This window comes from Aquila chrysaetos, chromosome 16 (genome assembly GCF_900496995.4).
Source record: "Aquila chrysaetos chrysaetos chromosome 16, bAquChr1.4, whole genome shotgun sequence".
Taxonomy (NCBI): Eukaryota; Metazoa; Chordata; class Aves; order Accipitriformes; family Accipitridae; genus Aquila; species Aquila chrysaetos.
Genome location: NC_044019.1, coordinates 25,825,011 through 25,852,672, shown reverse-complemented (window position 1 = coordinate 25,852,672; position 27,662 = coordinate 25,825,011). Strand labels below are relative to the sequence as shown.

The 27,662-nt window shown below is 39.8% G+C and overlaps 1 protein-coding gene across 9 annotated transcripts in view; it reads left to right on the top strand.

The window, feature by feature from the left end:
• The window catches only part of NAV2 (neuron navigator 2), a 431,305-nt gene that overhangs the window by 258,359 nt on the left and 145,284 nt on the right, over positions 1 to 27,662 (top strand). For all 9 annotated transcript variants that reach the window (XM_030038642.1, XM_030038644.1, XM_030038641.1 and 6 more), the window contains 3 exons: positions 4,734 to 4,851; positions 11,564 to 11,616; positions 27,587 to 27,659. In XM_030038642.1, the coding sequence (XP_029894502.1) occupies positions 4,734 to 4,851; positions 11,564 to 11,616; positions 27,587 to 27,659 (244 nt within the window). The remainder of the gene's footprint in view (positions 1 to 4,733; positions 4,852 to 11,563; positions 11,617 to 27,586; positions 27,660 to 27,662) is intronic.

The window sequence follows — 27,662 nt, the reverse complement described above, 5'->3', positions numbered from 1 at the left end:
AGTTTATTTGGCTTTTTGGTTGATTTTTTCCAGGTTAAAAACACTGTATGAATCACTTTTAAGCGGACAGAAGCTTCAGGGTTTTTGCTCTTTACTGGTCAGCGTATTCCCCAGCCCTCCCCAAGCGGTTAGCGGTAGCTATGTGGCCTCGAAGAAACAATCTGTTCTGCAAAAGGCGCATTTTCTGCTGATTCCATATTCAAATATGGTGCAGGTGGTCTGAGGTGTGCTCTGGGTGTGACAGATGTGCTCTCTCAGTATGGTCAGAAATGTTACTCGAGACTCAAAGTGCCAGTGACAGGAGAGTGCAGAAGTCTTCTAGCTGGAAAGCAAGATTTTCCGCCCTTCAGACCTTTCTCTCATCGGAAATGTGCTTTAAACAAGCAGGTATAATGCTAAGGAAAGGGGAGGGGGGAGAAACCCCACTGAATTTCAAAATGCAGTGTTCTTGCTCATTGGGGACTTACTGATCTTCAGGCCTTTTTCTCTACGGACAACTTTGAAAAGCTTTGGGATTTGAGGGGTTTTGCTCAAAACCTTCCGACTTTGAGCAATAGTGTTTTAGCTATGACTCATAATGTGCTGAGTATTTCCAAAATCAATATTTACCTGTAACACTCTTAATTCAAACCTGATGGATTGAAGGGGGCGGGGGGGGCGGGGGGGAAGAGAGAAGAAAAAAAATCTTTCACATTTGTTTTCAATTTGTTCCCAGATAGTTGGATTCCTAAGATCATAGACTACAGGCAAAAAAAAACCTACCCTACAGCTGAGTCCACCTTAAACAAAAGCCAGAATTTGGACCCGAGTTAAACATTAAACTGACTGGTCTCGGGCACAAAGACCTGCTTATGGTGATAGTACCCAAATCATGTTGTTTGCCTGATTTTGTTAACTGAAATAATGAAGCTGCCTCCAATGATTTTCATACGGTGTGAAATTGCTGTAAAGTTTTAATAGCCCATACTGGTATATATAATAAGGCAGTATCTGTTTGGTTGTAGTGGGTCAAATACTTCATATTGCGAGATTTTGTATTTTTTAATTAGGAGACTGTTCGGGTAATTTTCATGTGAATATTCAAATATGTGACTTTGTAACCTGTTTGCCGAAAATACCTGAGGAACACTTAAAATTCATGTGCAGACATCGGCGTGTATGAATGGAAAGTTTCTCAGCAGTGTTTTCCTTGTTCTTTTATTATTGTTTTCCCAATTATTTACCTGGTTTTGAACGTTTGAAAACACTATGTGCTTTGAAACATTTTTCACGTGTCTAGAAATAGCAACCATTGTACACATATTTTTTTCACTTGTTTGTGTGGAAAAGGAAAAGAAACATTAGGAATCGTATTTGTGTAGTACATTACAAAGACTCGCAACAAACAGGTTTTGAAAACATCCTGGAAAGTTTCCATAATTAGCTTAATATATGCCATAAAAATGAGCAGTGACCATAAAGAGCTACTACAATAAGCCTGGATAATACTGCATGCATAAGAATGCTTCACAGCTCGTAAATATACAGCCCAGTCAGTTTAAAAAAAAAAAATATATTGCATGTTATGCATATTGCAAAATAATGTGGTATAATAAAGTTTTTAAGAGCAGCACAGATTTGTTATATATGTATTTTCCTGCAAAAGACTTTCCTAATCAAGTGGTTGAATGTAATCATATTCCACACCTTTAAATACCCCAGAAACAAATATTTTCTCCATGCTGATATGCATTATTGATGCATTTAATGGAATATTTTATAATGAGCATAAAAGCTCTCCTTGCAGTTTGGATACCAAACACAGGCACTGACTTTAGCACACAAAGTAGGGGCTACAAGAATAATTGGCCAACAGAGAGAGTTTCTTTATGTGTTGTTGGAGACAGTGAATCGGACAGCGGGTATTTGGGAGTGTTTCAAGTTGTCTCCTTCACCAGGAGGATTTGTTAAGGGAGTTAGGGGCTGCTTTGATGCAGTTCTGTTTATTTTTTCCAGGGTATGCGTGTAAGATCCAGTGTTCCTGGATGCGGTAGGAATTAGTGCCGTAGGAAACCGCTATGAAGTAACAGTTTTGCAATGCCAGCCATGCATTCTCACGCTGTTATTTGACTTAAAAATCAAGCCGAACTAGCTCTCAAGGTCTTGCTGATGCTGTAATGTCAGGTTCTGCCAGGAGGGGTCTGCTCTGCTTTGTCCTCTGTTCTGTGTCGTCTTAACTCTAGGGCTGATCCGAGTATTTGCTTGATTGCATGGTGATCTGCATCATGGAAATAAGCCAGGCTGGAACTGATGCATCGAAGTACAATCTTGTATTTGCTGAAAGTCCTTCTGTGACAAACTAGAACATTCATCACAGCCCTCCCATTAAAATAAACTTAGCTATTGTGTTTGATAAGTTGCTCGTCAGCTAAATCGCAGTAACGGTGTAGGGGTGCGTGGGGACCCTTGCGCTTGTGAAGTAAGTAGTTTTCAGCCTGTTTCCTGATATGTCTTTTCTTGTAGATAAGCAAGCTAGAACCACGTGGCAGAAAAATAAGTGAAGTCAATCCTAGTTCCTTGAAGTTATTGGATCTTTAAAAATATCTTCCTGTTATGGAAAATGTTTTCTTGTAAAAGGAGCTAAGGAACACAATGTCTGATTTGTGCAAAGTGTGGGGGTTTTTCTTCCCCCTTTTCTTTTTTCGGTCAGCTAGGGAAATCACTCGCATGTACTCAGCGTTTATTTCATTGAGATGTTTTTCATTGAGATGTTTTTCAGCTCTGTTTTTTTTCATGGAGGTGTTCCAGCGTGTTTTTCTGTTCAAGTCCGTGACGCTGTTGGCATAGGAAAGGCACATCCCGCTGCTCTGAAGATGGAAGTAGAGGATAAATGATGGAAAATAGGGACATATGTTTCAGATTTTGGGCAATTTGTTCATTGCTGCTACCAGCAGTGTTTTACAGGTTTAAAAAAAAATACAAATGAAGACTTTATAACCAAAATAACTCTAGTCAAAATATCTGTTCTTCATTTTATCATATTAACGTGGAATCAGCAAGTGCAAGAGGAGCGTGAAATAACAATCCTTGTATTAGTTCCAGGTTCCTCCGTCCCGTGTGGCAAATTCTTGACTCTTAGACTTAGCGGTTGGCTTTTGACTCCCATGAAGGAGAAGGACATAAGCCTTGCGTTTTCAACGCGCTGCTGAAGGTGCTTCTGAAATTAGTAGCCATGGCTATGCTCGGTGATATTAGTCAGGAATTTAAAGGATCTGCGTTGATATACAATGATATGGGGGGGGGCGCGTAGCTCAGGAGCGGGGTGGTGGAGGGAGAACGGCTCTAAACCCATGTTTTATTTCAACAATGTTTTGCCAGCAGACAGAATCCAATTTTAGCTGCCATCGTTTACATCTGCTTTCTTAAGGCAGGGGATAGAAATCTTCATAGCCCAGCGATCGCAGCCCTGAGGGCTCGGCCCCTCTCCTTGTCCTCTTTTTTTTTCTGGCTGTCAGTAGGTGTGAAGGAAGACAGTAGTTTCTGGGAGAGCTTTTCCTGGGCTTCTGGGGACTGAATACTCTTGTGCAGACATTTCCCTCCAGGTCAGTGATTCACCCACTTGTGTGAGGCGTTCATCACCAGCGTAGTGCTTTAATTTAAAAAAGAAAAAAACCCAACCCCAGTACACGGTGGTTTGTAGGGACTGTGGAGGATTGGCATGGGTCGTGCCAAAAGCACGTTGAGTCTACTCCTGCTTACTGATAGGCTGAATTGGGATGAATGTATTTCTAATATGCTAGGCACTCTTGAGAGCATGGGTGAACCTTAATATTTGTCTGGGTATTTAAAAGGTAAAATCCTGATACTTAGTTGTTTTTACTTTATTTCTTTGGAATAGAAATAGATCATTAAAAAAAAAAGTCTTCCCTTAAATTTGGTCCTATACGAAGAACAAGAAACGTTATTTAATTCATAAGCAGAAACTCCAAATCAAGTATTTTTCCTTCTTTTGGATAACCTAGCATGAAAAGATTTTATAAGTTTTCTGGTTATCTTGGATAAGTTGTGCTAGCATGTGGTGAGCAGTACTTAATGCATATTAAAGAGAGATTTTGACTGCTTTGTTTGCTTAGTTTTCAGATAATACGTTTTAAAATAAATCCCAAAAGTGAGAAGTTTGCATGAGAGGTTAAAATCAATTTAATAGGTCTATTTAACCTGTGAGATGGAACTTATTAGAATTGGTAGATTTTTAAGACCTTTAAAGGCTTGCTGAGTAATATAACACAGGAGTTTCCTCAGAATTAAATTGCTATATGGCTGATATCTACCAGAAGTGATTCTTGGGGAAGAATCTTTAGAATTTCTCAATAACAGATAAGAAGAAGAAATCTCAAAGGGAAAATGCAAAAAAATACTTTGGTGGAAATTGAAATCTCTTCTACACACTTGTTACTGCTGTAGAACATTTAGTTGACCACGTGATCCATTCAAGCTGTAACATGTTCAGTAGTTTACTATCATCTGCGAGTTTTCATGTCAGATTTCTGAAAAAAAGGAAAAGCCGTGCTGTAGTAAGCTGAATACTTGATCTGCACAGTGCCTTGCATTTGAATGTTGTTGACTTGTTTCAAAGAGCAAAAAAGCAGTGATCTTAAATCAGCCTCTCGGATACTGAGAGAAATGAAGACCTCTCATTTTGAAGGTTGATGTTATAACTAACAATTTCTTTTTTTTTATCTTTCTACTTACAGATTTATACGGATTGGGCTAATCACTATCTAGCAAAATCTGGTCACAAGAGGTTGATAAAGGATCTACAGCAAGATGTGACTGATGGAGTTTTATTAGCTGAAATAATCCAGGTTGTAGGTGAGTGACTTTCTGTACCAAGTATCCACCAACTCACTCAGAAATTCACTGTCTCTATCTTCTACATAAACATGGGGGGGGGGATCCATCAAACTGCATGGAATTATGTAGATAATTTTCCTTCAGAGACTTTGCTAATTAATTCGATAAAGCCTTGTCTTAAAGCATAGTGGAAAAATATTTAATGTTGCTGATAAGATCTCCTGACACAGCAATATCACTCTGCACAGCTGAATGTTAAAAAAGCAACTGAGGAGGGATTTTTTTCTGCTAGGGTGCCGTTGGCCTTCACTATCTCTTTCTGATACGTTTTGGGGATTGGTCTGAACATAATTCACAGTGATACTGGCCTACTGTGTTGAGCCTCCTGCTTTCAGTTGGATATGAAAAATCCATATGTGCAGCTAAGAAAGGAGAAGGGGTATAATTTTTATGTGGCAGAAAAAATCTTTCGTAATGAGTTTTCAAATTAGGAAAATCATTTATCATTAGGACAAATCTCAAATATAGGCTCAGTTCTACAAAGCCTTTAGTTCCCTCAGTTTGCACTGATATTTGTAGATAATGAAGGTTCTGAACAATTTTCTGCACTGGCCCCGTGTAAAGCTCCGTATTCTCCCTCTTCCCTTGGGCCTGGATCCTTCATTAGTTCCTTCAGAGGCTCATCCATCTGGTACTTGGGGTGCCACAAAACACATGCATGGGCCAATGGAGATTGATGGAATCGGAAAGCCTGCTAATGGGAATTAGGACAACTATTGTCAGAAGCAAACTGACAGATTTGAGATGCAAATTAAGACGACGGCAGTGAAGTGACAAGACATCAGTGCGTGCATATTTATATGTGTTTAGATGCTGTAAACGAGCTAGTTCCTTGATTTAAGGTACAAATCTGCAAGCCCTGTTCTCGGCCGAAATTGTGAGGCATCGTTCCAAAGGCTGCACTAGAGTTGCACTGGAACGCATCAAAACGGAGTTTGTCTCTGTGTTGCAGAGCAACGTTCTATCTCGGTAGCGTTCTACAGACCCACCGTGCAGCTACAGATGCATAAAAACAGGCCGCGAATTGATTGCGTGTCGACAGGTATTCACTATGAAGCACACTTCATCCTATATCTATGTCCTTATGTGTGTTTAACAGGGCAAAAAGTTTGGAAAGCCAGGAACAGTTAGCTGTTGATTCCTTTCCTACATACCTAGCTACCCTGCGTTAACGCTGTTGTAGAAAACTTCTGTGTGAGAGCCTGGTTGTACCAAATATTTTAATGTAGTTGTTTAAGTGCTGACTTCTGAAAACTCTTACGGAATGAAATTACTCCCTCTAAAGTACGCAGAAATAATATTGCTTACTGTATTTTGCTTTGATTCACCTTTGTGTTTTTTTAGCCGTTATTAGAGCTGCCTTTTGGCTAATATTTAAGATTATGTCTGCAAGCTTTCAAAAGTTAAAATACAAGTGAAGGATTTCCTTTTCAGAGAATGTTTTCCATGTGAAAGTAAGTTCATATTTAAATGTTCTCAGTTTAATCCTCCAAATTAACAGTGAAGAGTAAGTAATTCGTATCTGCTGTGTATGGCCTTAGGCACGCTGCATCTCATTGTCACAAAGATGGTGATAACTTTCACACCTAGAAGCAGCTTTCACTGTAGCCTGCAAAATACAAGCTTTTTTTCTAGCAAACGAGACTGCATACCAAGAAAGCTTCTATATGCAGCGTTGAAGAGGTTTTTCTTTTTACGTTATGGTGTGCTATGTGTAAAAGCAGCCATAAAGATCCTTCCTCCTTTTTGTCACGTGCCTGGAGTATCCGGAGATTATCCAAAGTCATTGAAAATGATTCAGGTTTAATTATTAGTAATACAATTTTTCTTGTGTTCACCGTCTGAGATTTACATCACAGATGTTGAATCTTGAAATACTACTTAATATCCAAAACTGGAAAAAGAATAGAAGGGTTTTTTTGTTTGCTTTGGTTTTTTTAAATGAATACTCCATAAGAGCTAATGATTCTACGGAGGCAGTGATTGCAGTCCTTTCTGCTTACACCTTTCTGATCTGAAATAGCTATATATGTAGGAAAAGAAAATGTTAAAATCAGTAAGAGCTAGGTAGTTCTTTTACCTTAGCATCCAGACAAGGAGCAAATCTAAAAGGACATGAAACCAAGCATCGCTGCGTTTGACTTTAGAGGATATAATCTTCAGACTTCAAAACCACTAATGATAATATAGAAGCGTTATATGATGACAATTTTTTTCTATTTGCAGGTCAATTAAAATGCATTCATAGCGTTCTGGTTTATTTCAGCTCAAAATTTATGAGTCTATAAAAGCATATGTAAGTAATACATGCCTTAGTAATGCCATGTAAACATAGTAGCTATATTTAAATTCATAAATGCTGGTATACTGGGTCTGTGCATGCGCTGAAATTGGTGATACATCAAATTGTCAGTCGGTTCTCTGTGAGAACCTTCAATTTTCAAGACTTAGAATCTACGTTAAAATTAAACTTTACCGCAGTCCAATAGGACTTTTTCTACTGATGCGTACGATATTTTGTGGAATATTTTAATCGATCAGATACAACCAAAATCACTTCAGATACAAAAGCTGTGGCTTTGTAAACAGGGATGCAGATATTGTGTTAACGTTAAATACTTTTTCAGCTAAATAAAAATGGTTTCAGTAAGAAATAAAATGTGCACATCAGTGTTGTGTTGGGCAATCAGTACACCATTATAGGAGCACATTGTTCAGTGTAGCTGCTTTGGATATGCCAAGATAGTCTTACAGGTATACCTAAATATTCTGGGTAATTTGTGTTCTGATTTGATTGAAATTAATTGCACTGACTTAAACAGAATAGATCTTTGCTTTAATTTTAAAAGTCATCTGCAATTACTCCAGATAACTATTCCAGTTCAAATTCATACCGTGACTTATCTCAATATAGCTTTTGTCTGCTGTTATGAAAATTATACTATTACATTTGCAGGGGAAGGTTACAGGTTTATGTTTCAAACCAGAATCTTGGGATCAAGCCTAGCAGTACTCTCTAGTGATAACTCCTGTCATATATCGGGTGGGACATTACACAAAGGTTCATTTTACTAATATTTGAGCGGCTGTTCAGTTAAAAGCTGCAGGTGGTAATTTCTACGCAAATGTAGGAATTACATGGAGCAACATTCATTCATACGTTCAAGAAGCAGTACCGTAATGTCCAAGGGTATGCCTGAAGTACTGAATAATGCAGAATAGCTGCTAAGGTTGTAACAGAGGACTTGATTCATTATTATGGAAGTTCATGGACTTACTTTATGGATGTTTAAACCATCCATACATAGCCAGTTTTGTTCTGTGTGATGCTTATTGAAACACTTCTGATTTGTTCTAATAATAATTTTTCACACACTCGATGGAATGTCATTTGCTGAAGATTTTTTTTCACCAGGAATGCGTACCCGTACCTATGTCAGTGGGTCACTGACAGCTGACTGGCCAATAGATTTAAGGAATTCTTTGCAAATTTTGATGCTGGAGTTTCCTTTTCACCCGTGTTTTCATATAATTTTGGCTTGCAGTTTCTTAATATGCCTCCTGTCAAAATATATAAACCGAACTAATCTTTTAGGTACCGTTTTCCGAGCTTTGATTCAGATCCATCTAACTGAAAGCACAGTGTCACTCATTGCTACTTTCATTACAGAGCACAGCTGGTTTCTACTGTCTACCTTAGTACACTCCTCAATCTGTGTATAAATGGGAAGAGTTTGCAAGCACTTGAAAGCATTTGAACCAAATTCACTGTATTTACAGTGAAGGGAAAAAAACCAGGTGGTGGGGGGAAGCTCTGCGGACTCGCAATCAGTTTGGGAAAAATCCCCTGCATTTCACACTTCTGTGGTTGTGAATTTACATCTTGCTCCAGGCTTAGATACAATTTAAAGCCTTTATGATTGCCTGTAACTTCCAGTTTATGCCAAATGATGTAGTATCCTTATGTGGCAAATAGAAACAGTAGCTGTGAGTTGCCCATTTATCTCAGCCAGAAAGCTGTGCTTTTGCAGCTGTGAAATTGGACACATTTCCAAGGTCCCCGAGCATTCAGTGACTCGTGCTATGAACTGTACCATCACGCCGCCTGTGGGCACGCCGCGTTGTTATCTCATTCACTGCTCTCTCTTTCTTTCCAGTCATCTCCACGAGACGGGCAACTTGCCTCATACCTGCTGCGAGCGCTGGTCCTTGGAGCAAGGGTCAAAGAAAGGGTCCGGCTTATGGCCGAGGAAAGGGAGCATCAAAACAGTTGCCTGGTGAATTAGGCAGATTCCTGCCAAGTGCCAAATATGCCTGTGGGCCGCTTTGATGCATCTCCCCAGCTGAGGTTGAATATCTGCCGTCTTGCCCTGCTGGGTTCAATAGAGAGGGATGAGTTGAAGTTCAACCCGGCTGCCAGTTTGCCCCACCACCAGCTTTTCTGGTTGTTCTCTATTCCACCTGCTTTTCATAGCGCTTGCAGCAGCAGGGAAGGGATGATAATTGCGTTAATCTAATGAAAGGAGTAACCAAGAGCCGTAGGAGAGTTGGGAGTGGGTTAGAAGGTGTAAGCGTAGGGCATAAACCTGCCCCAGGGAAAGGTGATTGCCTGGGGGTAAGCAGAAATAGCACCTGATGGACCAGCAACTCCAGTTCTTGTTACTCTTCTGATTACCACCAACTATTTCTGGTCGTCTACATCCTAAATCACCTGTAGCAGAGAAGGGCAACAGCATAAAAGGAAGTGACGAGTAATTGGGAACCGATGAAGAATCACCAACTGGTAGACAAAAAACTGCAGGTTCACAAGTGGGAGGGGAAGTTGCCTTGGTTTAACATAGTTTTTCAGAGGAAGTAAAAGCAAGTGTTTAAAAACAAAACAAAAAACCAAAACAAAACAAAAGAAAAAAGTAGAGCACAAGAAATTGAAGAAACCGATAGTAATGAAATAAAGAAGCTACAAATCAGCTGATCAGAAGAGTACAGGGATAGCTGATGATATCTTGTAAACTGGTGGAAAAGTATGAGGACAAAAAGAATGATTTCTAGATGAGAATAGTAATATTATTAACCACAGTGTAAAAAAGGAAGCGGATAAAGAGGTAACATCCCAAATAGTTGGTGTGTTGGATGTGAATTTCTCCTGATGTAAACCACCTTATATTTTTCTATCTTGGTTCGCGATTAATTTTCCCATGTTACAGAACAGTGTATTTGTTAAGTTTATAGGGTTTATGAGGTTAACCTTTAGTGTACAGCTCTAGAACCAAGCTTGCACTCCAAGCCTGTAGCAATACCTACAAAGTGTAGAAGTGTTGAGTAAATATTTTGGTTCTGTATTTGCATACTAAAAAAACCCTCAGAAAAAGTCAAATGCTGTATTGCAGCAGAATCTTGCGAACAAGTTACGCACAGTTTAGGCAGTTTCAAGTAGGTGAGTCTAGGTAGTTTGCATACAAGAGCTTAAAAAGAGCCAGGTAACAAGCTTTATGGTTTGCTACCATTGGTTTTAATTATGTCGTGTAACATTTCAGGAGTTCTAGAGGACTACTGGGGAAAAACTACTCTTTTTTGAGGAAAATTAACAGGTAAAAGGCTGATAGACCACTCTGGGGAACAGTACGGTGGATTTAGCTGCAGTCTTTTTCACAGTAGCATCAATTCTTGAATGTATTACTGTGGCATAAAGGTGTGTACTGGGACACCTCGATGTGTAAAAAGGGGAATACCGGGCAAAAGTGAAGTTATGTTACTACTTTGTTTGCCGTTGTTATGACTGCTGTTGGAATATTGTGCCAAATTCTATATTCCTAACTGAAGAACAACACGAAATGAGATGGATTTCTGAGTGACGTCCTGAGAACGTGGGACTGGTAGAAAATACAGCTTTTAATATAAGAATTGATGAGAGGCGAATCTGTTCAATTCATCAAATGGGATGTGAACGTCCACCTTTATTACAGTGAAAAAGATGTGGGAAACTGAACTGTGATTATAACTGGTTCTTCAGTCTAGCACAAAAAAGGAATTTCAAGGTCCAGTACTGAAACGTGAAACTGAGCAAACTAAGACTCTAAGGCAAACGTTTAACCACCTCAACAACTTAATTATTTCACTTGGGACTTTGAAGATTGAAACTATATCTTTTTCTGCAAGTAGGGTTGCGTGTAAGCTATGGACAAGAAGCTTGAGAAGTAGTCTCGTGATTTGTGCTATTAAAAAAATTAATAATAAAAATATGAGAGTTATTGATCATAAATTTCCTATCTAGATTTAGAACCTATATTTACTCTACAAGCAATTCAATTGACATGCAAACCTCTATACATATGTAATGTTCACTTTTCCACCTAGCAGTGATTCAGTTTCCGTAATTTAAATCTTTTTTGTAGTTCAAAGGAGTTACCCGTCACTGTACAAGATATTGTCAGACCAGCTGTTTTCTGCGCCCAGCTGTCTCTGGAGGCACGACCCACTAGAAAACTCTAGCTGCCTTTTTTTTTTTTTTTTTTTTTTTTTTGATGGGTCTCAGTGTTTCACACATTCACTTTGACTGGACAACTACGATCTGAAACCCCTTTATTTAGCTAGCAGCAAGTGCTCTGGTAATAATTGGAATACAAATCCTTGGTATAGTTTTTTGCTTTATTTCCTCTTTTTTGCTTTTCAGCAAATGAAAAGATTGAAGACATCAATGGCTGCCCAAAAAATAGGTCTCAAATGGTAAGTAGTAAAGTGGTCTGTTGTTTGTGTGTACGTGGTTGAGTATCGAGCAAGAGTGTGTGACTTCAGTGTCTGAGACTTTTAATAACAATTTTTAATTAGTTTTTCACAGTAGTGAGAGCAAAGGTATAATCTGAAGAACATCAATATTACAGGTTTTGCCCCATTGTACTCCACAGTAGTTGAATTAGACCTTGTCATTTATCACATACTTACAATCGATATTATTCTTGCATTGGTGTTTTACACTTCTGAAATATCACATTGTTAAACAGGAATGTAAAAAAATAAAATGTTGTTTCTGTATAGACAGTACTGTTGCAAAAGCGGAATTAGATATTTATTTTAAAGTTGGATTAAGTGTTCCTATATCCTTTGAAAAGAAACAAAATAAATGAGCAAAATGCACTAAATGAAAAAATTTCAAACTGCAAACTTCAAGGAGTTTTATGTATGCAACTTGGTTTTGACTGATAATTTTTAATTTGTAGAAGAAGTTGTTCTGTATCCTGCTTATATATAATATTTAAAACTGAAGAACCAAAAATTAAAAGCATGTAGTACCTCAAGAGTATGTCTGCTATGAGTATTGGTGAAGCTAAAATTATAGGCAGAACTTTACTGAGAACAGAAATAGTAAGAAACTGATTTTTAAAATGCATCCTAGGAGAGGAGTGTTTAAAATTTATGCTACTTTAAAGAAGGTTATTTCCTTCTGTATCTTGAAAAAACCCTCATTTTACAATATAAATTCTAAAATCTCCCCTTTGCATTGCAAATGCTCGCTTTGATACACGAATATCTGTTCTGCGTGTGAAGCTATTTTACTATTTTTCTTTTTTGTGACTCTGTTCCCAACTGCCCCTACCTCCACAACTGCAACTTGAACACAACCACTCACAGAGTTAAATGAAAGATTAAAGATTTGATGAGAGTTTGCCATCTTGAGTCAGAAACCACACTGCGTTTTGGCTTTTTGTTGTTTCTTGGAAGTTATCGATCTTGCTTAAACCCATGGAGCAGGCGCCCTGTAAGAAGCAAGCCATGTAAAAGGTTTATCATTGCTACTTTTTACTGCTTTGAAGAGGTTGGTTGCTATTCTTGCTGTAGCCACAGCAGCTGTCTAGAGTATAAATAATTGAGGAAGTTTTCACAATTACTATAATTTAATGTTCCTCAAGTGTATCATAAGAACTGAATTTCATTCAGGACTGGAGTCTGTAACAAATTCCAGGACACTGTAGCTAAAAGTCACTTTAAGTCATTATTCTCAATGGAGGAACAGCGTCGTTCTGTTGGATAGTCGCGTGCACGCTGTAGGTTGCTTAATGAAGTCAGGTCTGTTTATAACCGGAGGCACGCAGGGGGCATGTGCTGTGTCAGGAGTTGTGAAGAGGGCTGGAAAAAAGTGTTTGCTCTGCGCTTCCTCCCCTGAAGCTCTCCTTTTATTCCAGTTGCTCATTCGGGACAGCGGAGCGAGTGGGGCTGTGTCCCCCGTTCATGAGACCTAGTGCATCGCTCATAGCTAGGCATCCCCAGCGGTTTTTTTCACGTGAGAAAAATAAGGATTAGGCTTATGGCCTGCTTTTATTAAGTGTGCATGCTTGCAGAGCTCTTTATCGTCTTACAATAAAGATACTAAGGCAAGAACTTAAGTATCTTCATAGAGGTGGTGTTCACACAATTGCTTGCAGTGTTTAAGGAGACAAGCCTTCTCCGGGTCCCCTGTGTTCTAGGAAAAATGCATATGTTACAGTGTTCTGGGTTTTTTTGGGGGGGGGGAGGTTTCTTTGTTTGTTTGATGTTTTGTTTTGTTTTTTTCTTTTGAAGATACGACAGTCTTCGTCCGTTGCGTTTTAGCACTTTCCTCTTACTACAGCTCACAACCGTTCTCCAGAGTGTGGGAACTGGTGCTTGGTAATTCTGGTTCAGAGAGGTGGCAGAGGCAAGGCTATCCGGTCAGTTCAAACACTCAGCCAGGTTGTATCTAGTCTTATTTTTTCAAATGTATCTTCTAGTTACAGGTGTCCATATCTATATTGTAGTGTCTGTAGGGCGGGCACCACAGATGAGTAGATTGGGGAGGGGGGGTAGGTACCATAAATGAAGATTTAACTTTGCTCATTAAATAAAAATACGACAGAGCTTAGAGGGAAGCCTTTTACCATCATCTTTCCCCCCGTGGGCAGTTGTCTTGTTTGTAGAGTCGCAATGCAGTGAGGAGAGACGCATGTGAGCTGAATTGTGAAAAGCCAGCTCGTGTCCAGCCAGATGTATCAGCTTAGAAAGCTGGAGCAAATCTCTGTCTTCCAAGCCCATGAAAGGGGGTGTGAAAGCAAGTATATTTGCTTCCATGTGGCACAGTCCTAAGCCAGTAAAGCTCGCCAAACCTTAGCGAGCTCAACACAGAGCCAGATCGGGTCTCTTTGCGTTGTTGTTCCCATTGCTACAGTGCTGGAGAGCATCGTACATATTTGCCCAAATTGAGCGTTAGAGACAGCTTGGGTTTGTCAGGCTCAAAGCCAGTGCTAATAAGCCTTGTCAAATTAAGTTTAGTACTGCGGAACCGTTTGGGACCATCAGTGCTTATCAACCTAGTCCCAATGCCAGAAATGACATGGCAAGGACGCCCTCCCCCAGCTCTATGAAAAATCGCTTAGGTGAGAACCCATCCCCTCTCGTCATCTCGTCTGGGTTTCGCTGCTGTGGGGAGTATCCCTGTCTTCCTTTGCTCCAGATAAGATTTGGCTGGCTTTTATATCATCTATTATAGACTATTCTATAACTTGTCCTCTGCATAAGACCAGTTTCAGGGTGGGGTTTTTTTTCCAAACCTCTATATTTTTGTACTGTAGATGCTTCTTTAAACAAAACCCTGTAACTGCGCTGGTTAGTTCCAGCTGGCGTGCAGAGAATCCTGTGGTTAATAGAGGATGTAGTTGTGTGGAGTACAGGCTCTGGGACCAAGAAGATTTGGAGATGGTCACCACAACTGCATTTGGGTTTCTAGAACGAAGCCCCAGAAAATACTGGCATAGTTCTTGATAACTGGGCAAAAGAGGGTAAAACAAGACCAGTTTCCTCTCCTACGTGCTTCGGAAAAAAAGACTGAGGTCACTAAACCCGAGTAGGGCTATCTCTGCTAATATTGTTTGGTTATAGAAGAACAGAGATCTTTTTCTTTTTCTCTTTCTCTTTTTTTTTTCTTTTTTTTTTTTTTTTTTTTTCAATCTGCCTGTTGTTTTGGGGATGGTATTAGAGCTCAACATTTGGCATCCGGCAGGATCTGGACTATATTAGGACTATATATATATTATACTATTTAGTACTTGCCCTTCTAGGTAGCGTGGATTATTCTTATTGATGTGGGTATCTTTGCAAATGCTGAACGTTACCTATTATAAAAGGGTTCATACCACTTTTATTTGTAAAATGATCAAGTAAATAAAAAATAGAGTACCTAAGCGAGTTGTTATATGCAATATGTTATATATTGAGTCTGGCTGTAAGGGCAGCCTGTAGAAATCTTGCTCTATAGGCGCTGTGTTCTGTCTGTGAGAAAATACGGTGTGTAAAATGCTCACAGGTTTTGAAGGAAGTTTCACAGCAATGTTTTGGTGCAGTGTGATAGCTGAGCATTTTATTATCTTGTATATTAATATATCCTTTTTGCATAGCAGGGCAAGGAGGGGGAGGGAGGGAGGTTTTTGTGTTACCTGTTATATGCAAGTGATAAATCGTAGCAGATGAGATCATGGTAAAGATTAGATGATACAAGAGAAAGGCAAAGCACAAGATGTTTGAAAGATCAAAGCATTAAAGTGGAGAGCGAGGTGAAGGAAAGAGACGATCCATATCAGCTAGACTAGAAGAGACTGGGGAGAGAGACAGGTAAAGAAAGTTAATTTTGAAAATGTAGATTTGAAGACAAGGAAGAGAGGAGATACTTGCCAGTGAAGGGATATGTTGGCAGACACAGGCGACAGTTGAAACACGGCTGAAGATGGGACTAGAAGAAGAAATAATAGAAGTAGCAGCAAGGTGTTTTCTAGGAGAAGTAGAGGGGCTTTGCCACCTTGAATGTAAAGGTAACAAATACTGAATGTGGCATTGGAAAGGCATAAGACATTATCTCTATGTGTACTTAAGAAAAAAGTAGGAGAAGAAACTAATGAGAAAATAAATTTGATTTCCAAGGTTCAAAGTAAAGTAAAAAAATAATCACGGATTATGATACTCTAGAAAACTAGAATGTTAGGTGTGTAAGTCTGAAAAGGGATGGTGTGTTACCCTTGTTACTGAAGCCTGAAGGAGTAAAGCGGTAGCAAAGCCGTCAGTGCTGAAGGGAAGAGGATGGGGGAATCTTGTCGGTGGACACAGCAGACTCTCATCTTTCCATGCTAAGCCTGGGGAAGTTGTGGGACAACCAATACAAGAATTTGGAGCAACAGAAAGGCATGTAGGCTGAGCCAACGCCACAGTTCCTGCCTATAAATAGAGGAGGAAATAACTGTGGTTCTCATGTGGGTTTGTGGTTGGGTTTTATTATTTTTAAGGATGATCACTTTGTGTATATAAGTATCTGTGTTCTCAAATAACAAAAAAAGGAGGGAGGGTTTTTTGTGTGTGTTGACCAGAAGTTTTTCAAGAATCATCTCTTTCTGATGCAGATACCAAGCTGTACTAGTAAAATAATACTTCTCAGGTTTTCTACTACTGTTTGTCTTGCAAACATAAAGAATCTTGTACTGCAACGTGGGTCAGAGCCTGCATTTCTTCCCAAGGACTTTATGAAAGTCGAGATGAAGGCCGGGTTTTCAATATGATGACTTCCTTTACAAGGAAACCTTACTCCAGTGACAGCAATTTGACTATTATTTTAATATTTGACTGATTTCTTGTATTCTGAAAACGAGCTGTTCTGTAATGTACGTGACACCCAAAGTCAAAGAACAGTTTGTGTGTAAATTCTCCAGCCTGGTAGGGACTCTGGGTTTGAAGCGAGCAGCCCTGGGAGTTTTAATTTGGTTGTTAAAGCCAGGTGTCCACTTCCCTCCCGAGTGGGACCCTTGCCAGCTCCACCCTCTGCTCTATGAATCTTTTTTTTTACTGGCAAAAAAAGCATGAGACATTGAAATCTTCGTTACGGTTTGTGTGTATGGTACATGCTATAGGTATTTCTGTGTTCTTTGTCTCGAAGAGCACTTTAATGAATTGAAATGATAAATACGAATGCTGGTGTGATATGGCCAATATTTTTAAAGGGTATAGCTGGGTACGTATTAATGAGTTGGTTGGCAGGTGTCATACAAACTGAAAGCATCTGCATCGCCTGAGCAGCTAACTATGCGTGTGTAATATCCGCTAAGTGGGTGAGCTGATGTGTTTTGTACAAATAGCTGAAAATGGCTGCTGTATTTGGGCGGGAAAAAAAAAAAGTAAAAAATTAAACTATTCTTAGATGTTTGTATTTTTCTTACAGAAAATAATTCTGTCTTTGGTCTTCAAGAGCAGGCATCCACTTTAACCCGCTCCCCTAAACATTTTGAGCATTTTTATACACCCAGCGTTGCCTAAATGTTGCCATAGCTAGGTGCAATAAATCTGCAAGGCTGTTGCTCCAAACCCCACCAGGCTGGTGGGGCTGAAGTCTGGTCGATCTGCTGCCCGTTCCCCAAAGCCGAGGAGGACTCTGCTGCCTGGGCATGTGCTGCTAATTCAGGGGAGCAGCTCCGCCAGAAAGATCAAAAGCATCACAAGCATGTTTTTCCTCCGCGAATTCCTAGCGTAGGTTTTTTGGAAACGTATCCCGGTGGTTAAATATAGCCATGTAGTTTCAAGTAATCCTACTCCAAGGTTGTTCTGAGCAATGTAGTGAAGGGAACTTTTCCATCTTCTGGTGGGCTTTCCCCCTGCTTTGCTCGGGGAGTTTGTATCTTACTGTCAGTATATGTTTAGAAATTTAATCTGTAGTAACAAACGGGTATCTTTTGGCCCTAACCCGTGGTATGTTTCCTCGCAGCTGAAGGTTAGCTGGAGGGGAGGACGTTATCCGGAGCTGGGCCAGACTGGCCGGTGGCAGACACCGGCTTAGCTCCTTCAACCGCCTGTGGAGGCACTTGGCCAGATATTGAGTTTAGGAATGTTTAAAGCATTTTCTCTAAGCTTCCTGGGTTTCTGTTGATCATGTATGAACCCGTGTTGTCATGTAGACAAGAATGATTTACTACAGAGGTGATCTGCCAGGTTGCTTGTACTTAGATGTCCTTCTTCCTCGCTTTATAATGACTTGCTCCTAGGTAAGATTCATTTTACTGTCTCTATTTTTTTTCCAGAGATCCAGACTGTTGTTACGCTATTATTCTTACCATTTGTGTATTGTTATCAGTGGGACAGGCGTGGTAGGATCATTGGTTTCTGTGTTGCAGAGCTTGCAGTCTAAATAAAACCACAAGCCGCCCTCTCACCCCTGCCATCATCCTACATAGAAAATAAGATGATAAATAGAGCTAGGCTGGATTGGGAAAAGCCAATATATACATCTCTCTGCCACGAGGCATAATAAAGTGTCACTAAACGGATATTTGTTTAATTTCTGGAGGGAAAGGCTTCCAAAACTCTTCTGTGGGAGGAGGTAAGAGATAAGGCGGTATGTGCACGCTGTTCTGCCCGTTGGGTATGCGGTGCCTTTGGGAGATGCTGCTGCTGACAGCCTGTCGTTTCCATACGGGATCGTCTTCGTGGTCCCCGACGGTGTGCTCCAATTCTTTGCCCTATACAGCGATGCAAGAACTTGGACATCACCGTGAGGTTCGATAAAGAGCAAAAGAGAACGGACTTTAAAAGTAATTTCTGTGGAAAAACTGGAAGATGTGAGCTTAAATATAAAGACAGAATTAGATTCTATTTGATCATTTATTTCACTGTTAATTTAAGCTGAATTAACACTTTTTAAATACCTATGGTTCTACCCTCCATGTGGACTAAATACATGAAACAGCAAATGCGTTAACAGGCCAGGGTCATTCCACGTAAGCATGTGGAGATCTCCATATCTTTCGCTTACATATTTACACCTGCACCAAAGTCTAGAAAAATAATTCTTTTTTGCCATGCCTGTTATTTATGTAAAATTATTACATAAATATACCTTTCATGCAATACTCTGCAAACACATAGCTTCTTGCTGTGTTTTGCATAAATGGGGAAAAATGGAAAATCATGGATGACAGTCTTTAACTTCCTGTGCCTGCGTGTTAGGGCATATGCAACGTATGAAACCGCATTCTCGGTGAGGCCATACGAGGTGCAGCGGATTGGATTAACTTCACCGAGATTCTGTTGGTGTTGAGTTTGGTACGATGAGCAAAAATTGTGCTCAGGCTAAATTTTGTGTGGAGTCTGTCAGGGATAAGTTATGGGTTTTATTCAGGTTTAATGTTATCTGAGGCTTTTCTAACTAAGGAAAAAAGGTTGAGTTGATTCGAGGACAGGTGGAAGTAATAATTCAATTATTCTTCTCCTTTCTGGGAAATTAATTTTTTTTCTGAGCCCTGGCTACGAAGAAAACTTTGTAGTCTTCCAAAATGGCAGCAAAATCACAGCAACCTGAGTTTAAAGCTTAGGTTGATAACAAAAGGTATCTGCTCATGCTTACGTAGTTTAATTCTGTTTCCGAGTTGTGTATTGTTGCTTTGCTTTCTCAACAGAAACCTCACTGTCTGCTGCACTGTTTAACTGTTTGTAGAGTGAAACTGTATATTGAACAAGGATATGACAAATTTCTCTGTCAGGTTTGTGATGTAAGAGTTAAAGCTGTTTGGCAATTTCTTCTGGTGTCTAGGTCTTTGTTTCTTTTTATAGGATACATAGTACTAAGCTCTTCACTCTTAAATTTTTGAAACAGATCATAGCTTTTACAAAGGATTATGCAGCTCAGAGAAATAAACTTTTTGTCCATGTGTCTTGTCGTAAATCTTTGATTTCCAGCCATTGCTTATACGCTGTAGCTATGTGATAATGGCTATTTTAATTAATTACTCTGTGAAGGTAATATGTATCCAGAAAATTTTGTTCTCTTGTTTTTTATGTGGGATTATTTTTATATATTTAAACAGTACTGTTGTGCTTGTCCTGAGCAATTATGCAGGAGAATTTTTCAGTAGGAGATGTTATCCAGGATCCAGGTGCAAGGAAGGAGGAGCCATGTACATGTTGGTGTCCCTCCAGCCACCAGGATAAATCCGTCGGGAACAGGTGAAGCTGTGACCCTCAGGCTTCGAGACACAAGTACGCACGTCAGCCGAGACGGAGCGGGTACGCTGCGCCTGGGAACGGGCTGCAGCGGTAGCTCCCTTCCCAGTATCTTTTTTAGGAACGAACAACTGTCAAGGACTATATTGCAAGAGGTCCTTCACGTGGCACAGCCATGAGATGACCGTTACTGCTTCTTTACTTGTGTGTATTTGAATAAACGAGACCAGATCATCTGCTGGTGTACCGTCATCTCACTTGGAATAATTGAGAATCTGTAGTTTACTTACAGTACTTAAAATAAATTTTTGATTGGTAGGTTGTTTTACTTTTATAGTTAATCATTTAATAGAGTGCAGCACTATTCATACGAAACTTTTTTCTGAGTTAAAAGCTGTTTGTGATAAAATGTTCTGCGTAGTTCTTTCTACATGAGTGTTGTTAAATTCCCACTGCATATTCAATTTAATGATATACAGAGCCTTCAACGCTTGAGCTAGTATTTGAGGAAATACAACAGCGTTCAAGAGTCAGCGCTTACTGCATTGAGCGGTTTTAGTGTCAGTCCTTCCTGTTAAATGTTTATGCTCTCTTAAAAATACTGTTTTATGTACAATTCAAGCATGTTTTGGGAAGAAGTCCATCTTCACTAGATATCGTGAACCTATCGTGAACTGAGCACAGCCATGGTTTTTCCCCATCTGTTCCTGTCTTCCGTTATACATAAGCAGAGATTTAGTGCCAATAATGTACAGTTAGTGTGGTATGTACTAAAATCCAGTTGAGTGTCTGCTGAGACCAGCAAAGAGTTTCATGTATATCCTAAATTAATGATTCTCCAGAGGCAGGATACTCTGTTGATATTGGTTTTCAAAGTTGAACTTGTTGTTGCTTAACAAACTGTAATTTAGGATGTGTCAAGATTTCAAATTATGCACAAATTATCCACTTCAACTTTTCAAACATATTTAAGGCCTGATCCTGAAAAGCTGATCCAAAAATAATATCTCCAGGGATATTTTTCAGAGTAATTGCCCTTTTACCTTTTTTTTTTTTTTTTTCCTCCATAGGAAAGTTTCAGTTTTGAATAAACAAACCTGAAAAAACCCTGAAAAGCTGAATTTCAAAATAAATTAGGAAAATTTCTACAACCCTTCCATCTGCCTCTCGCAGACCAGATTAGCTTTGACAAGCCTTGAGAGTCACACAGGATTGCCTGAAACCATTCACGATACAAGAATGCCCTTTGGATGCTCTTTAATACGATTAGAAATCTTGGCCATCGTGAATGGGAGCTTTCTCTGTGGTGCTTACTGCCCCCGTTTCTGTTTATATTCAGCATGTTGTGAGTCAATATTGAATATTCACGGCATACTGTAAAGTAGAGAAATGCTGTTTGTCCCATTATTTCCAGAGGAAAAGCTGAGGCACAGGAAAGCTAAGGTTTTACCCAGGGTCACAGAGAAGGGGATGCAAGAGATGAGGCTCAGGCTAGTTCTCCAGCCTTAGGTTAGTGCCCAAACTGTCCTTTTCTTTAAAAAAAAACCAAAATAATGCAGTTGTAGCAGAGAGGGTCAACTCTTCACATAGATGTGAAAACAGTGTACCTGTGATCATAGTTTTTTGTTTCTGTGGCTACATTTGTCACAACCTGGCTTCAGAATATCTATTAGCTTCGTTTGCCCTTATGTTACATTTGTTATTTCATTTCTAAGATATCCACCAAGTTCTGTCAAAAACCTGAGCCTTAATTTTGAGACACATTTTTATCCAAATAGTCAGGAGCAGCATATGCATACTTGGAGCAACATATTATTTTTTTAAAAAAATAAAGATAAACTTTGATTGGGACAACTACTAATGAAGATGTAATTTAAACAAAGCAATAATAGGTAGTATTTATAGTCTTCTGGGGAAAATGGGATTTGCAATTTTGCCTTGGTATTTCTTATGTATAATTACGATTAGGAAATAGTGCAAATGAGACATTATTTGAGGGAAGAACCCCCTCCCCCAAAACTCCTCCAGGCTTTTAAGGGTTGTCAATGTCATGACTTAAGATTTTAAAGCTCTTCCTAAACTTTATGATATAAAAATATTGAGTGTAAAAGCTTGATCTGAAAATACTACAAGGAATACATTTTGCCTTAAGAAACAGCTTGCTGAAAACAGCTTGTGTTAGGCTCTTTCCTTGTTTCTACATTGTATGTGAAGTCTGCTGGAATATTGCATAAGTCTTTGTGGAACTTTGATTTCATGCGAAATTTTTTAATCTTCTTTTTCACACCTACTTTGAAAACTAATATACTGTCCATAACGTGGAGCCTCAAGTTAAATGCAAAGCACTGGTTTCAGTCTAAAAGTAGTGGGTTTTCTGGACAAGCTTATAAAAACACCACAGCTATCACTGTAAAAGTTGGCAGCAGAGGTCTTGCATCATAACGTGAGAAACTTCCCATGGTTTCTAAGTGAAGGAACCTACAGTAAGTTTAATTCCGATTTTTGTTTGAGAAAAACATCTGTATCTGTCCCAAGGGCAGCACTAGTTACAATTTACCCTGTGTATTTGACTTGGCAGGGCTGGATGTGCAGCTTTGGCTGTAGACAGTTTCCATATTCAAGTCTTTGTCTATTATAGTCAACTTTCAACATATTGGTGCCCACATATGCGTTTCCATTTACAGGCTGAGGATATTTGTTTTGGGTTTGTTTTTTTTCTGGTGTGTCCTATTCTGCTCATACAGGCCAGGGCATGTTTCCTAGCTCCTTTTCTTTCTAGCACTGACAAGAATAGAAATTGAAATTGCTATTATATGACAAGCGCAAAAACTTGTGTGGGTCTGGTGGCTGGTGTTGTTGGAAATGCGTAATTGCTGTAAGGTACGTATGTGGATGGAGGGGAATCTGAGTAATATAGCTGGAAAAGTAATAGTAGGCTGAGAATTAAATAAATGTTTTCTGATCCACACATAGGAATTCAATGAAGCTGTTAAATTTGTGTGTACTTGAGTTTTGTATGTGTAGAAGCTAGGAAGGAACGAGGAGTGTGCAGGTCTGGTGGGAATGAAAACAACGATATGCAATGCTGTCCTTCACAGACGTATTTAGAAATCAGGAAATATGTATGACCACTAGCTTTTAATCCTGCTTTCCCAGCAAGAGGCTGACGGTCTTACTGGTGTAACAAAGCAGCTGCTGGTGGTCTGGTGTTTGACAGTTACGCACGTGCAATGTTTCTTAGCCACGATGCCTTCCGTTCCCATCTTGCCAGGTAGCAAATGCCACCCAGAGAGTCGTGTTAAAAGGAAGTTTTCAGGTAGCTGACTGAAACGTGCTTTTTGCTTCTGTGAATATGAGAAGGGGAGTTGTGATACTTGATATGTTATGTCTGAACAGAAGTTTAATTCTGCGGGGGTTTATTTTTCATATAATATAATTATAAGAACGGAGGAGGAGCTCCTGGAGGCAGGCAGCCCCTCTGGTATGGGCTTCAGCAGTCCTTGGTTGGCATTTAGGGACATTTCAAAATAAATACCTATCATCGTATGGGGTGTGGGACTGATAATGCCCTTTGATAGTTGACTTGACTATATCTGAAACAGTTTATATGCAATGGTTCAAAATTGCGAATTCATTTGATGCTTTTGGCCAGGAAGTCTATCAAGGCAAGGCAAGCGTTTTGGACGCTCCCGGTAATGTGTCCGAGTAAAATAATCACTGTGGATGTCTGTCCTTGGTTTTCCTTCTCCTTTTGCACAGCTTTCCCCTATTTTGGGTAGGCGGGAAATGAGAGCATCCAACTGCCATCTTTCCTGCTTTGCTTCTGCTGTGTTAAACGTTGCTGGCAATAGGAATGAGAAATCAGAATTGTCAGCCAAAAAACAATTGTAGCTCACAGTGAAAAAGAAAATACACGCTCCCCTTTGGCAAATCCAGTCTTTTCACATCTGCTTAAAAGGTTTAAGCAATACGTGGACTTGGCCAAGAAAGGGCCCGTAGAGTCTCGGTGTGAATTTGCTGCTGAATACTGTAATTTCAAGGAGGCGGCTGTACTTTGTGTTGAAAGTCACCATGACGCAGGGTCATTAGGTTTTTGTTTAGTTTAGATCTATCCAGGAACTTCACTTCTATCCTAGGTACACACATCTAAATGGTCTAATTACCATGCTACTACGTCAGAATAGCTTGCTATCTCCAACCCTGTATGCACTGGGGGTTCTTTCTCCATTAAACAATATTTGCAGATTATAAATAGTTAGTTCTTATGTTAATACAGCAGGGGCTAGAGTCAGAATCCTCCTTCAGAGCTTTTATAGATGAAATTCATTAAATGTTACACTGTCGGAAACGCTTCTTTTTAAACAAGCAACACCATTTCTGACGCATTAGACTAAATCAGCTAAGCTCAGGGTTCTTCACTCAGGCCAGCAGCCACAAAATAGTATTCACAGCTTAAGCTATTTGACATACGAAGGTTTCAGTAGCTTTCTTATCTTCGGTTTTTACAATAGGAAAAATGAGCGATTGCTTCCCTCGTGCATCCCAACATCACTGTTTTCATTCTCGGCACCTCGGCGGGGTAGAAGACAGCTCCCTGGTCGAGCATTCAGGGCTTTTGCCTCTTACGAGACTCCAGAGTGCCAAGTGAGTGTGAGCCCGTTTCCCCTGGGGCTGGGTAGCAGTCACAAATCACTTTGATGTGGGCCACCAGCCAGTCATTGAGTGGGAAGCACCGTGAATTCCTACCAATGCTAAATTTTAATCATTTTGGCTATAGACCTGCATTCTGTGTTTCACTTTGTTCTTGAATTTCCCCAAATTCCTTTCTCTTCTCCTTTTCGGGCTCTATTTTTCCTTCAGAATCAACAAATTACTCCCATTTATGTCATTCTGCCATGTTACGTTGTTATTATCACAGACACTGTGTAAATGCTGACAGAATCATTGATGTGTTTTCATCCTTCAGTTATATTTTTTTAGCAAATTCCTTGTACGTGCAATGCTGTACATCCCAGTAAGATCTTATCGTAGTGTTTTATTTTCTGAACCGAATAGGTTTGCTTTTGCAGGCCTCTGTTATATTAGCACTTTATTTCATTGTGCCTGGTTTTAAGTACTGAAATAGGATATTTTCCTGTTTCTATAATGTTTTGATTCTTATGCGTTCTTGACTGTAATGCACCATAGACTTTTGACAGTCCACATCCTGTATCTTTTTTCTGCATTTTGTATTACTCTTTTTTTTTTTTTTTTCTTCGTTCTTTTTCCATACCAGTATAGCACCAAAAAGCCCCTGTTTCTCACAGCCTTTAGCCAGGCATTACAACTGGTGTGCAAGGTAGCCCGACAGTCCTTTTATATGGCAGCAAGGTCCAGGTCACTCAACTTGAGGTTTAAATAAACAGCTCAAGCATTAGTGCTGTGATGGGGGGGTCATCCATCAGTCTGGGGGTGGGAGCGGTATGTCTTAATGAAGTGGCTAAAATGCTCAGTGAAAAAAACCTGGGGCTTTGGCCCAGGGAAGAAGTGGTAGTGATTTTAAAGGGGGCTCCTTGAATCTGAATCGGATCGGCAATGAGCGTGAGGTTAGGAAGTCAGCAAGGAGTACTACGTAGCGCCAAGAATGAGGGCACAAATGAGGAACTTGCTACCCAAGAGTAAATCTTAATCCTGTAGTCGCTCTGTCCTAAAAGAGAGTTTAGGCAGAGATGAGCGACCTGGGAAGCGAAGCACAGCAGGACTGAAAGAGCTACTTTGAGTTTCTACAACTGCAAATCTGGAGCGGGGATGAGGTATTGCTTATTTTTACTCCCTAACCTGAGGAATCCTCCTTATTAGGAGAGGAGGCATCTACCCACAGCTGTGCAAGATGAAGTGTTCTTGGAATGATGCAGCTTGTTAAGTGTAGGTAGTAGAAGTGGATTGATGCTTTTATGTGGTGTTTATTCTTGAAAAGGTGAACCTTGGCTTTCCGGCAAAGTCCCAAATCACCTCAATAAAAGAGCCGTGCTGAAAACTTGAAAGGGTTGTTGAGCACTGAGGAAGGAAATGGGTAGAGAATGACTGTCGTATCATATCGAATTGTGGATATATGAACCTTTGAACTGGACCCTGCTACAAGCTTTACAGTCTGAACATTACAGGAAATGTATTCTTTGGTATCTGTCTGGAAGTATATAGTATACCAAAAGTATATGATATATCTTGTGTACTTTGATATAGTGTATCTCAAAGTATGAGGTTGATAAACGTTTTGAGTATATCAGTGTTCATAATTGTTGAAATCACAGATAACACCAAGAACTTTTTTCACTGATAGAAGAGAATGGTTTTATCGTTAGATTTATAGACAATAGTTGCCGGTGCCTTGAGAGAAATCCATGCTGGAGGTTTTCTGGCAGCTTCCCTTGTACTTTTTTTATTACTCTGAGAAGGATGGGAAGCACAGGTCAGGTGCTGGGAGCTCAGCCTCCGGAACGCCACACAGCCCTCCCTTGTATATTTTTTCAAGGGCAGGCAGGAGCCGACAGGGAAGCTACATCTTTCATGTTCCCTTTTGGTGTCTCCAAACTTCACAGAAGAAAGGTAGTTATGCGAGAGCAAGTGTGGGGCTTGGTGTCTATCTCCTTCCTTATCTATAACGTGGAAGCAGTGTTTGGTTGCGATGTTTTGGGAATTAATAAATTAATGTTTGCAAGATGTTCAAACGTGGAGACCCTATTTTATCACTCATTACCATGATGAAATAAAAAATTGCTCAATGGTTATCCAGAAGTCTAATGTGTAACCGAACACGAAACACGGTATTTCCTAAAATGTTTTTCCTTGCAGCCTCTCGAGGTGTCTAAGCTTAGGCTTTTGCCTAGAAGTGATTTGGTCTGGGGAGGCTGGCATCTCTGCATCTTCTGAATATGACAGCAGAGCTTCAGTGGTAGCTTGGTGGGAAAGTCAATGTGAGGCTACTGCAAGATCTCTATTCTGATGTTGAGATACAGTGGGAAAAACGCCTAACTTGTCCAACCTTTTTGGAGTTGACTTTGTTAGGTAGGATTTCAGTCCAGTCTGCGTATAGCAGCTGTAGTCAGACCTGTTGTGCGGAAGACCCTAGCTGGTCAAAATCAATTTTATCCCATGCAATTTATTGCCGTTGTACCATCTCTCTGAAGGGCTGGATTTGACCCGCAGTGAGCGACCGGAGTTGCCTGTCATTTCTGACACGTGGAGAATGTCGCGAGTGAACATGTTTTGGATTCCAGCTGGGGTTTCCAGTTACAGTTTTTATATTTGACTGCGTTTGTGGCTGGAAACTTTTGCCAGCTGTCAACTTAAGAGCAAGTGGCAATCTGCCTTCTGAAGCAAGTGCGGCCTCTGCGTTTATTTTCGGTTTCATGTTTGTTATACTTATTGTAGGTTAAAAATGCTGGTATAACATCCTTGACCCTTTAGTAAGATACGTAGTGATCGCTGTTTGTGGTTAGAGTATTAACTAACTTGCTTCATGCAAGTGCAAATAACGGCAAGTCCTGATTCACGTAATAGTCAATTTAGGACCTTAGTAACTGAGGACATTTCATATTATGGTTTCCACGTAATAAGCAAAGAGACTTTTTATGTGATACAAAGACGAGTGCGATAAAGGGTGGCGGGAGATGAAAGTAAACCATTATTACAATGCATTTTCTTTTTGTGTCTCCCTTGTTTGTTTGTTCTTGAACAGATTGAAAACATAGATGCATGCCTGAGTTTCTTGGCTGCTAAAGGAATTAACATACAGGGGCTGTCAGCAGAAGGTG